Raw genomic sequence first — 12,388 nt, 5'->3', positions numbered from 1 at the left:
ATCTTCTCCACAATGTTCTTCTTTTCTTTTTGCTAAGCCATCTGAAGTGACCAAAACAGCCCACACTTGCTTGACTTGAAAATGATATATATACAGTTCTCAGTTGCCCACTTGCACATTACTCCACAGTAACTCGGAGGGAGGGAGGGAGAGGGGGGAGGGGGATCCTGTGGAACTGGGAGGGAGGGGGGATCCTGTGGAACTTGGAGGGGGGGGATCCTGTGGAACTCGGAGGGAGGGAGGACCCTGGAACTCGGAGGGAGGTGGAGGGGGGACTAGGGGGAGGGGGAATGGCACTTTGCGATAAATAATTAGATTTTGGGTTGCTGTTTGGGCACTCGGTCTCTGAAAGGTTCGCCATCACTGGCTTAGAGCACCCTACCTCCATTTACATAATCCCAAGGTACTTGGCGAGGGTTTCTTGACAGGCTTTAGAATTCCATTCCAGGGTCTTAGGCAGGGTCTATTAACTCCTGATGTCCTATCTGCTATTTGATTCACAGCTGCTGTGGGTGACAAATTGCAGAACAATTATCTTGGGACCACATGGTGGGCACCTTCCTAGAATTCCTACATGAGGTTGGTCCCCCACCTCCCCCCACCACCACCATTAAAAAGAATCAGATATGTTTTGCCTCATTCAAAACTTATCCTACCTCAAGGGGAATGTCTTTAATGATTATAGGGGAGGCACGAACCGTCCAATACACCTTATTTGACAAGGCCATTGAGATATTTAGGTGGCCGATATAACAAATCATGTCAGGCACAAAAAGGTTCACACTTCCATTCTAGCAACTTCCTGGTGTGTGGTCACATTTGGAAGGGTCGTTCACTACTCGCATTCTTTGTGCTGCCACTTTTCTCCAGTGTTTCACTTCCTGCATCTCTGTCCCATTGTGGCTTCCTAGTGCAGTCTGAGATGGCGGAAGCTTCTTTACGTTTGCTGAAGTGGAAATGGCCATCCTGGCCCTGCCCAGGCACTAGGGTCCTGCAGGGGTACTACCATCAGAAAACTGGAGGGCACGTAGCCCCTCTGCCCATTCACTTCCACTAGACTCCACTGGCGGCTGCCCATCTTGTCCTGTGCTTCCAGCACTCTTAATGGCTGCCCCGGCTGCAGGCTGACCTCCTGGTTGCTCCGTGCTGAGAAAGCGTATGCTGCCACTGTCTGAAAGACCAGAAGAGAACAGTGTGTGAATACAGCAACAGGGCCTGCAGTCATCTGCATCTGAGCAACTCTTTGCACTTGCTCTTTCTACTGTATACTCTGAAATCACTCCGTATATTGCCAGCATGCAAACCTCTTGACATTCCTTTACACTTACATGAAAAAGTGGCCCAGTGCTGTGCTCCTCTGGAGTGGGACTCTCTTGCATGGTGTAGGAATGTCGGCGATTCCCCATGCCGTTATCTGGCGCCAGTGTTTGCTGCATGGGAGTCTGGTCATGGACCAGGTGGTACGGTTGAAGTTTGCCCTGTGGCACATAACCTCGAGAACCTGTAGGAGTCGATACAGTAAATAGATACAATTCTTCCCATTGTTCCATATAATGCAGATCAAACTCTAGAGGGCGCTCAATAAACTGCCACACCTTCACCTATATACTAATACTGACTGTACACTCATTCTGCACCTGGACTAGCTTGCTATACACACAGCAACTTAGACCAGTTCCTAACTTAGACCAGTATGAGATGACTTTCAGCTGCATTTACCAAAATAACGCTGCTGAAAATCACTGAGTGGTCTCAGGGTGAGCACACCTACTGCCCAGATAATGAGCTCTGAATTTCAGGGTCTAAGGGTTTTTCCACAGACACAGAATGGGAAGAAACTCTTGCCCTAATTTGTACCTGAGCAATAGAGGATGATGTGACTTGCTCCAAATCACCAGGAGCAGCAGTGGAGGCCCAGGATTTGAACCCTGACTTTCCTGGTTTCATCTGCTGCTCCAGCCACTAAGCTGCTTCCTAAGAAGGGACTGTTGAAAATTGTCTAATGGGTCATCTTGTGCCTTCCCTACAAACTCTACTAGAGCTGCCTAACCTTAAGGCTGTGCTTGTGACTCTCTCTGATGATTTGTACCTCCAGTGTCCACCAGCCACCTGTTCTGGTTGCCCTTCGTGTCCTTGTCATGCAGGAGGGCCACCACCTGTCCCTTTTGGAGAGTCAAGTCCATGTCTTTGCTGCCACTGATGTTGCTTGCCACTTGGTAGACCTTGTCCGGGCCGTATTTCTTCACAAGAGACGTGATCTGCAGTTTGGTCGTGGGGCTCAGAGTCTGGTAAAGGCAGCAACAGCAGAGTTAGGAACAGAGAAGCCAAGAACTGCCCCCTTCCCCCAAGCAGTGCACTGAAAAACTCATCATCAACTAGATTTCAAGTTTCAAGTTTATTCTATATTTGATATAACGCCCTAGGATATACCACCTGTGAGGTTAACATTCCAAAATTAAGGAAAGGAAAATAGGAAAAAGAATTACAATGAAAAGACAGGAAAGAACAAGTCGAGGTAAATAAGTAGAAGCTAAAGATAAATACAGAAAAATAAGCTACTAGCAATTAGTACCCAACTTTGAGAAGGGCGAAGGAGGGAACCCAGATATACAGGTGGCAGAAATGTGAACAAATCAGGTGACGGCATCCTTGAATAGGAATGTTTTCAGGGCTGTGACTCTGATCATAAGGAATATGGTAGGGAATTCCAGAGGATAGGAGCAGATACGCTAACGAACCAGGAGTGTATAGTATCAGATAGAATGAAGTAAAAGGATGGAACGAGGTGGTTTTGCTGGGATGACCGAAGACTGTGAGTAGGGATACAGGGAGTCAGGAACCATGAGAGATAAGGAGCTTGTACAAAAAATATAAATTTTATGGGTCAGAACCAAAATTGATTTTGTAAGTAATATGATCTGCAACTGGTAACCAGTGCTCTTCTCATAAAAGTGGAGTCACGTGATCATATTTGTGAGAATTAACTGTCATGTTCTGCACTAACTGTAAATGTCGTATATGTCCACACCCCGCGTGACCTCTTCCCCGCACCCCTTGTGGGTAAAGGCACCACTGGTTAAGACCCCCTGGTATAGAGCCCTCTTGCTAGATTTGTGAGTCTGTAGCTCTCTCCTTGGGGGTGGTACAGCCATAGCCAAGTGTTTAAAGCAATGGGACTTGCGCCAAATACTCACGCTGTCACTGGACCTAGGTACAATCTTGTGCTGATCCCTTTCCCTCCCTCAGCTCCAATTTCTCTGTCTTGGTGAATAATAATTCTACCTTTTCCTTTCCTCTGCTGCTGTGGTTCAGATCCCGTGTGCTAACATCAGATTTACCAGAGAAAATGCTACAAAGTGCAGTGAGCTCCTGTTTGGCTGAACAGTGATAGGTAAATGATTATCCAGCTTATTTTTGAAAGAGAAAGACGCCCATATTTCGACCCAAATCGGGAGATGGGCGTTCGTTTCCCATGGGCACCCAAATCGGTATAATCGAAACCCAATTTTTGGCATCCTCAACTGCAGTCCGTCACGGAGATGAACAAAGATCACGGGGACGTGTCGGAGGTGTGGCGAAGGCAGGACTGGGGCGTGGTTATCGGCCAAGAAGAGATGAGCGTCTTTTTTCAGGTCCAAGTCCCAAATAAGTGCCCGAACTGACCAGATGACCACCGGACGGAATCGGGGATGACCTCCCCTGACTCCCCCAGTGGTCACTAACCCCCTCCCACCAAAAAAAAACCACTTTACAAACTTTTTTCCCAGCCTGTATGCCAGCCTCAAATGCCGTACCCACCTCCATGACAGCAGAATGTGTTCTATCCTTTGACAGCCTTTCCCTGGTTTTGATGTGGGTCTCAGGTGAGTGTGACACCTTTTCTGTTAAGGACACTGCAGAGTCACATCAGCAATGCATTGTGGTGGGTGTAGGGTATTGGGCTCCGTGATTCCACTAGCTTGTGTTAAATGCTCACGATGTTGGTACTTGGTAGGCTCTAGTCCCATGGTGCTTTTCCCTCTGCTTACTGGGTCAGAGTGTGCCCTGTTTTGTTTCCGGTAGTCCATGAGGTAGTGGCCATTTGTGTAAGACACTTTTAGATCCCTTTCATGTGTTAGCCACGTTACAGCACTTAGTTCTTACCTTGAATGTTGCTGAAAGAGGGTATTGTACACCATTCTGCCAGCTTGGACCTACTGCTAATCTCAGTACCAGCGAGACTCGTTGCCAGTGGGGCACAACCTCTGATCTGCAGTTAACTGTGAGTAAAGGTGCTTATTCAAATAAAGGACGTTTTCAAAGAGATTAGTCTTCAGGTGTCAACTGCTGTGCCAAGGTTATACAGCAGCAACAAGTCCTGTCCCTGGAGCACTTTTAGTGGGTACTGCAGTGCACTTCAGACAGGCAGACCCAGGCCCATCCCCCCCTACCTGTAACACTTGTGGTGGTAAATGGGAGGCCTCTAAAACCCACTGTACCCACATGTAGTTGCCCCCTTCACCCCTAAGAGCTATGGCAGTGTCGTACATTTGTCCCTCCCACAACCAAATGGCTTGGATTAGGACGTTTCTGAGCTGGGCGCTTTCATTTTCCATTATCGCAAAAAAAAAACGCCCAGCTCAGGAAGGACCAAATCCATGACATTTGGTCCGTCCAAACCGTTTTTTCGAAACAAAAGATGGACACCCATTTTTTGCAAAAATACGGTCTGTCCTGCCTCTTCACGTACCTGTTTTCGGACATAGACGCCCATGGAGATGGGCGTTCGCATTTGATTATGCCCCTCTATGTGATGTAAAAGCTTCTAGATAGCCAGGACTGGTCCCCTAAGTTCAATATCATCACTATGGAACCCGGGATGTTGGGTACCATATGGCTCATCGCTTTCACCACTCCTGTTTAATATTTATCTCAGTTCTCTGGGTGATCTGCTTTCAGGCTTAGGTATTACTATCTTATCATATGCAGATGACAATTTTTGTTGAGTCCTGTTGTACATAAGAACATAAGAATAGCCATATTGGGTCCATCAAGCCCAGTATCATGTTTCCAACAGTGGCCAATCCAGGTCACCAGTACAAGTGTCTGGCAGAAACCCAAATAGTAGCAAAAAACAAAAATACTTTGGTTTGGTGATTATGCAAATGTCCCAAGGAAAGAGCTTATGTTATCCTCTTGTGAGATCCTAAAAACTGAGGATAGCTCAAAAGTCCTTGGTGTTATTATAGATTACACGCTATCTTTGAGAGACAAAGTAAAGCCTTGACTAATTTTTCTTTTTTTGATTAAGACGACTTTGAGCTATACGATCCGAACAGCACAAAGCTCCAGCATTATAACTCAATCCATTTCACTTCCACAATTAGATTATTGCAATTCATTATATTGTAATATTATGATTGAACTTCATAAAAGACTTCAGTTGCTGTAAAATACTGCAGCCAGCTTGATCTTACGTAAATTTCAGTATTACTCCACTTCTTGCACATCATCACTGGTTACCTATAAACAAACGTATCCAATTTAAATTAGCCTGCCTGGTTTTTAAATCACTTCAGGGTAAGAACTCTGAGGAAGTGATAAAAGTACTTGATATTCCTAACTACAGACAAAATGCTTGTTTTTTGCAAACTTTACAAGTAGGTTATCCATATTTAAGAAACATTCATTTAAAATTTTTATAGCAACACTTTCATATCAGGGTGTAACACCTTATCCGAGAATTAAAACTGATTCAATCTTATTTTCTTTTTAGGAAGGCTTTGAAAACCTACCTTTTTACTGTGATGAATTAATTATGTGAAGTTTTGAACTATAGACAGTTGTATATCCCTCAGATATCAAGGTACACTTGAGTGTAATCCGCTACAAATCGTAATCAGAATGTGGGCAGAATATAAAACATGGATAGAATAGAATAAACCCCTTTCTTTCCTGACATCTTTCGCAGGCTGTTGAACATACTGTACCTGGACAGATGGACTTGGCAGAACCTGCTCAAACTTCTTGCAGAACTCACTAAGCTGCAGGCCAGACTGGTACAAAGTCTCTTCAGTCAGCTTCCAGAACGCGGACACGGGGACCTGACTGTGAGGCAACTGTGAAAAACAAGAACCGGCCACAGAATTAACCAACCTGTTGTGAGAAAAAATAATCTGAAGCAGATTGTGGACAGGAGGTAGCGGTGGTGGTGGGGCTCCCTATTTACTTCCATTTCCACACAGTGCAAGCTTCTCAACTCACATGCAAGTGCTATACTTTGTAGCATCTCATTACCTCTCCAATCTCCCCTTCTCTCTACCTGTGCCCTTCTCCATCACCAGCTCCCACCTTGCTATACCAAGCAAGCACTCGGAATAAAGACTTCCTGGGGTGGTGTGTCATGCTCCCCCTCTAGCCGTACCCCAAACCTGCCTAAAATCTTCACCTTGCTTTGTTGCTTTTAACCACGTTTACTGCAATCAGTACAATACCTGAAGCCTTTTGTTTTGTCCATGTGTCTTATTTAAATTTACGCTTCACAGAACAGAGACCAGCTCTTCTGTGTCTGCATACATCTAGTAATGAATCTGCATGAGACAGATTTACATGCATACCACCTCCGTTGTATGCAAACTGATAACATGCATATTCATTAAAGATATCCTGAAAACCTGACCCATTTGCGGCCCTCGACGACTGGAAGACCACTGTAATAACAGTACAGTACTCTAGAAATGTCAGCAGTAAGGCCTAGAAATCAGTGCGACATGTCCAAGATGCAGCAGTAAAGAGTAGGCTAAGAATGACTTGAAGAAAAAAGCACCCGTTACCTTACTCAGCTGTTCTCCAGCCACTTGAAGCACCTGCTTAGCCAAGTCCCTCTGAAGGGCCACAAAGGCACGCAGGATCTGTCCCATCCATTTCTGGGCTGTCTCGTTTACGCTGGGCAGTTCAGCCAGGAGCATAGAGTCCATGGCCTTGTATGTGCTCATGGCTGCCTCGTCTTCATACGTGATGCTGCCCAACTCACGCTTCTTCTCCTGCAGCTGCTCATAATCCAGCAACTTCACCAGACGTTTCTTGATGAGCTGTTGGGGCCCCATTAGGCATTTTTCGAGGCTACACAGTGGCTGAAAAACCAGTTGTTCCAGTCTCCTCCTCTGTAAGGAAAGAAAGTCTGTGCTGGGAGAACAGTAGATGTCATATGAAAGCTGAGAACGTTGGTGGCCTGAAAGTTATTGGGAGCAGAGGAGCATGAGGAAAACCAAGGTAGACAGGGGGAAGGATGAGAGGGTGCCCCACGGGACAGGGACTGAATCAAAGAATAGTGGAGCGTCAGTAAGCAGCAGTATTTGAGGCCTGTCATCACTGAGGCACTTTGCTGGCCTGGCTGTACCCTACACAGTTTCTTCCTTGTGCTCCGATTTCCTGGTTCTCATCTCGTCACTGCTAAACCCCTTGCCTGCTTTGCTACACAGCAAAACCTGAAGTCCTGCTGCTTTGTTGCAGGACTTCAGAAGTTATGACCACAGCTCGTTCTTAACATTACTTCCCCTAAAACCTCAGGGCCTTCTGTGACTGTTCTCTTGTGCTTGACTGCTTAAATATTTTAAATTTAAATGCTTTACTTTTTGTCTATTAGATTGTAAGCTCTTTGAGCAGGGACTGTCTTTCTTCTGTGTTTGTACAGCGCTGCGTACACTTTGTAGCGCTCTAGAAATGTTAAATAGTAGTAGTAGTAGTAGTAGGGCCTGATATTTAAATCACCTGTCCAGCACTAACCAGACATATTAACCGGATAGTGCCACTAAAATGTCTGGCTAGCGTCCAACCCAGAACTGGAAATTCTGGGGGCATTCCAGGCTCAGAATCAGCACTTGGCCAGTTAAGTTCCAATATTAAGCACTTAACCGGCCAAGGTAATCGCTTAAATAGGACCGTATAAAAGTCAGTCCTAGCTTTATGTAGTTTATCATAGCCACTTACGTGCTGAACATCGCACTTAACTATGTTTTTCGCCAGTTCCGTATCCCCGGAAATCCAATGCTGGAGCCTGGACATGGCCTGGCACTGAATTTCTAGGGATACGCCGATTGGTGCTGGTCTTTTACGGCTTTCTTAATCTGGATTTAATCACTTGCCTTCTCAATCCAAACTCACGAATTTCTCTTGTACAATAGGAAGACTGTAAACCCTTTGGGGCAAGGACCAAAGTAGAAAATTGAGGCAATGGAGGGTGACGTAGCTTATCCAAAGATCACAAGGAGTATCATTGGCAGACACAGCATTTGAACTTCGTCCTCCACTTAATGCAGCAAACAGGCCACAGAGACTTTTAATGAGATGAATCTAATATCTCTCTGAGCAGGAAATGTCTCCCTTTATCCGATCAGTGCATTCTATAGCTCTAGAAAGCTCATCACACATTAATGAGCTCGATCCAATCAGCGGTATGCGTTTACTGCAATTTATAAAATAGTTTTTTTCCCAAAGACATTCAGCGCAATATACAAGTGATACCTGTGCACTGGATCAACTTAGTATATTTTATCTATCTATTTATTTATTTCTTGAGATTTGTTGATCGCCTTTATGACAAAATTCACCCAAGGCAGTTTACAGCAGCTAAATTTGGCATCCAAAGTAGCACAGAAGCTGCAAAACTTCCTCTAATGTGATACTTACAAACTCCGGGAAGATGATCTGATGCAGGCTTTCTACAAAGCAGCGATACTGCTGTACTGACCCACTGGTGATATCCAGTTCGCAGGTGTGAGGATAAACACTGAGAAATACCTGTGCAGAGGAAAGGACACACAACGCAAAGTTTACCCATGCACAAGGTGGTTACAAACCCATCACATCATAATAAAGCATTCGATATTTCATCCTACGTATGATTTTCTTGGAAATTATATTTCAGTATAGCCACTAGTCACCAGCACCCGCTTTACATCATTCTCGTGCAGCATCTTCTGAGGTATTAATGATATCTCAGCTCCAAATTTGCTGCCCATCCTTGATCACACCTCACCTCCAGATTCTTCAGGTATGTCGCCAAGTTCTCCTTAAAATGGGTCACCTGCGAAGCCAAATCCTGAAACTTCTCAACCAGTACATCAAACTCTTTGTTTTCCATCTGTTGAAAATGGTAGAGGGAAGAAGTGAAATGATTCACCCTTTCAGTAAAACCTTTTAGTAAATATTTATTTTTATTTCTATAAGCAAGAGAATACCCACACTGGTCAAACCAAAGGTCCATCTAGCCTAGTATCCTGTTTATAACAGTGGTTAATTTAGGTCACAAGTACCTGGCAGAGTCCCCAAAAGTAGCAAACTTCCATCCTATATACCCCTAGGGATAAGCAGCAGCTCTCCACAGGTCTACTTTATAACAGTATATAGACTTCACTGTCAGGAATTTTTTTTTAAACCATGGCTACATTAACTGCTTTCACCATGTTCTAATGAGCACCTTACCCGCGGCACAAGGCCAGCCTCTTGCTTTAGACGTTGGCTCAGGCGTGTGGTCTTCTTGGAGAACGTATGTTTGTTGATACGGGATAAACGTTCCATTAGACTCAGCTCCTCCACCTTTGTATACTTGGTTGCTGTGTTCATGTTAAACAGGCAGAGAAAAATCATAAGTGAACAGGGATCCTCCCCACCCCTGCATAGCTCCTGAGGGGATTCCCCGATTATCCTAAGGGGATTCCCTGATTACCCCACACAGCTTCTGAGGGGGTCCCCTGACTACCTTGCACAGCTCCTGAAGGTTTCCCTTTATTACCCTGCATAATAGCATAGTCGATGACGGCAGATAAAGACCTGTATGGTTCATCTAGCCTGCCCAATAAGATAAACTCATTGTATGTGATACTTTATATGTATACCTGATCTTGATTTGCCCTTGCCATTTTCAGACCGTAGAAGTCTGCCCAGCATTGGCTTTCCTTCCCAATTACTGGTGTTGCCACCCAATCTCCACTAAACATTTGTGGATACATTCCTTCTAAACAGGATTCCTTTGTATTTATCCCACACATTTTTGAATTCCATTAGCATTTTCATCTCCACCACCACCCTGTCTGTAAAACAATACTTCCTGACATTACTCCTGAGTTTGCCCCCCTTCAACCTCAATTCATGTCCTCTAGCTCTACCACCTTCCCATCTCTGGAAAAGGCGACCTTAACCCTGGCTTAAGAATGGGGTCCATTTCTGTCATGGTATGTGCTGCATCTGACAGAAAAACATGGAGGGAGGAAAGATGGAGAAAGACTTCCCACCGATCAGTGTCTGACACTGGAGAAACACACGCACTGCAGACTGAGAAGAGATTATTGTGTCTACAAACTGTGGGATTGTCACTTCCTTCTGAATATCTTATCTTACATTGTCCCACCAGTTACTACATCCGTTCTCTCCAGCTGAGTTGCTACTCACCAACTTCCTTGCACCGCTTGTACTCATTGATATTAAAGTTCAGCTCTTCCATGGTGACCAGCGCCCTCTGCAGGGAGGAGTAAGCAATATCATTGGAAGGAACAGCTTCCAAGATGTGCCTCAGCAGCAAAGGGTACCTCATGATCCGCTGAACAGGCATCACCAGGAAAAAGCTCAGGTTTTGGGCACTGAAGTGGGACCTGCAAAAAGAGATCATGACTGGCATTAGCAGGATGGTGCCAGCTCTCAATGCAACACTAGCACTGGCTCCATTATTTTCTGGTGACAGACTTAGGAAACAAGCAATTTAACGTCTAGGTGTTTCACTCCTACTCATGATTTAATAGACCTCATCATATCTCCACTCAGATGTCTCCTCTCCACGTTAAACAGCCCCAATCCCTTTAGCCTTCCCTCACAGGGAAGCAATTCTGTCTCCTTTATCAATTTGATCACTCTTCTTTGCACCTTTTCTAATTCCGCTATATCTTCACTGAGATGTAGCAAACCAGAACAGGGGTGGAGCTTAAATCCATAATTGTCTGATAACACACAGAAAAAAAAGTAAAAATAAAAGTCACAATTAATACCTTTTACTAAATTTAGATATTAGATATGTATCATATGTGTTATGATTCTGCTGGTTTGGCTGAGGGGGAGGGGGGACGTCTCTTCTGATTGGCTGCCAGGGGTTGTGCTGACGTCAGGGGATAGTACTTTAGCCTGCAGCTGAAGAGTTTATCTGCTTTTGCGTTACTTACTTGGTGGTAACAGGGAAGCCTGATAGGTTTCTCTCAGAACGTGCTCTAGGTTCTGACAGGGATCTGTGTTGTATTAGAGTATTCTTTTCCTTCCCTCTGGGTTAGCTGCTGCTGTGTGTGTGTGTGCGTAGCTCTGTAATCAGGGTCAGCTGCTCATTTGTTTAGTGGGGGCTGGGCATTGCTCAGCCTCTGGGGCTCTGGGCTGAGTGAGAGCATTCTCAGTTGTTTGTTTGTTTTAAGGATTTCTCTTCCCAGTGTCCTGGCCTGCTGGCTCAGTGAGTTTAACCCTTTGTGTACTGTGTGTATTGTATTCCTGCCTCTGCCAGTGTGTTTATTGAATGGGCCCCACTCCCTCTCGGGAGGGGAAGCGTTCTCTCTGATTGTTTGTTGTTTTATGGCACTCTCTCTCTGTTGGCTCTACAAGCTTAACCCTTTGTGTTCCGTGTGCCTCTGTCTACAGTGGGTTTGAGGCAAAGGCTTTCTGCCTTCCTTTTATGTCTGGTTCCTCTGGCTTCTGCCTGGGGCTCCTACCCTGGTGGGGGGGGGGGGGTTGCTGTGTTAGTTCCCCTGTCCTGCGCTAGTCCCCTGCGTGGGCGTGGCCCGCTCTGGTCCTTTGTTTCCCCCTCTGCCCTCTTGCTGGTGTTCAGCGCGTGTCTGGCATCTGGGGGACCTCTGGGTTCTTTCACCCCTCCCTGTGTGTTATTGGGTTCCAGTTCAGCCGTGAGGCTCGCACGAGTGGCTCTGTGTGCGTGGGTTCCGGTGCGGCCGCGAGGCCCGCCTGTATGCCTATTTCCCTTCTTCCTGAGGAACTGTGGGGAGGGGTAGCTTAGAGGGTATTGTGTAGCTAGGGTGTGCGGTGGTGGGTCGGTCTCCCCTTGGCCTGGGTCGGCGCCCTGCTGGCCTCGGCCAGGGCCCAAGGGCTCACGACCAAACCAACGGATTACAATATGTCAAAGAATAAAGTGGTTGCTCAAAGCATATACTAACCACAATCGCTCAACTGCAAAACACTATGCACAACTTTGTGCAAAAACACACTCAGAACCTTACTGTACCATAAATATTACTCTGGGCAGAACCTAATACACCAATATACCACCAATACGGAAAATGCAGACCATCAACAATATGAAACAAGGGATCATAATATCACAATTCTCATGTAGAGCCACAAAACACCCTAATTCATGTTTAATGTG

At 45.5% G+C, this 12,388-nt stretch overlaps 1 protein-coding gene across 1 annotated transcript in view; it reads right to left on the bottom strand.

The window, feature by feature from the left end:
- Positions 1–324: 324 nt before the first annotated feature.
- Positions 325–12,388, bottom strand: part of ARHGEF37 (Rho guanine nucleotide exchange factor 37) — a 36,683-nt gene continuing 24,619 nt past the window's right edge. Inside the window, 9 exon segments of the mRNA XM_030211809.1 lie at positions 325–1,171; positions 1,329–1,501; positions 2,090–2,285; positions 5,970–6,098; positions 6,813–7,142; positions 8,668–8,778; positions 9,017–9,121; positions 9,463–9,593; positions 10,429–10,628. Of these exon segments, the coding sequence (XP_030067669.1) occupies positions 938–1,171; positions 1,329–1,501; positions 2,090–2,285; positions 5,970–6,098; positions 6,813–7,142; positions 8,668–8,778; positions 9,017–9,121; positions 9,463–9,593; positions 10,429–10,628 (1,609 nt within the window). The 3' untranslated portion in view covers positions 325–937.

Source organism: Microcaecilia unicolor, chromosome 8 (assembly GCF_901765095.1).
Source record: "Microcaecilia unicolor chromosome 8, aMicUni1.1, whole genome shotgun sequence".
Lineage (NCBI taxonomy): Eukaryota > Metazoa > Chordata > Amphibia > Gymnophiona > Siphonopidae > Microcaecilia > Microcaecilia unicolor.
Note: the sequence above shows the minus strand (reverse complement) of the source record. Positions and strands in the feature narration are given on the sequence as shown.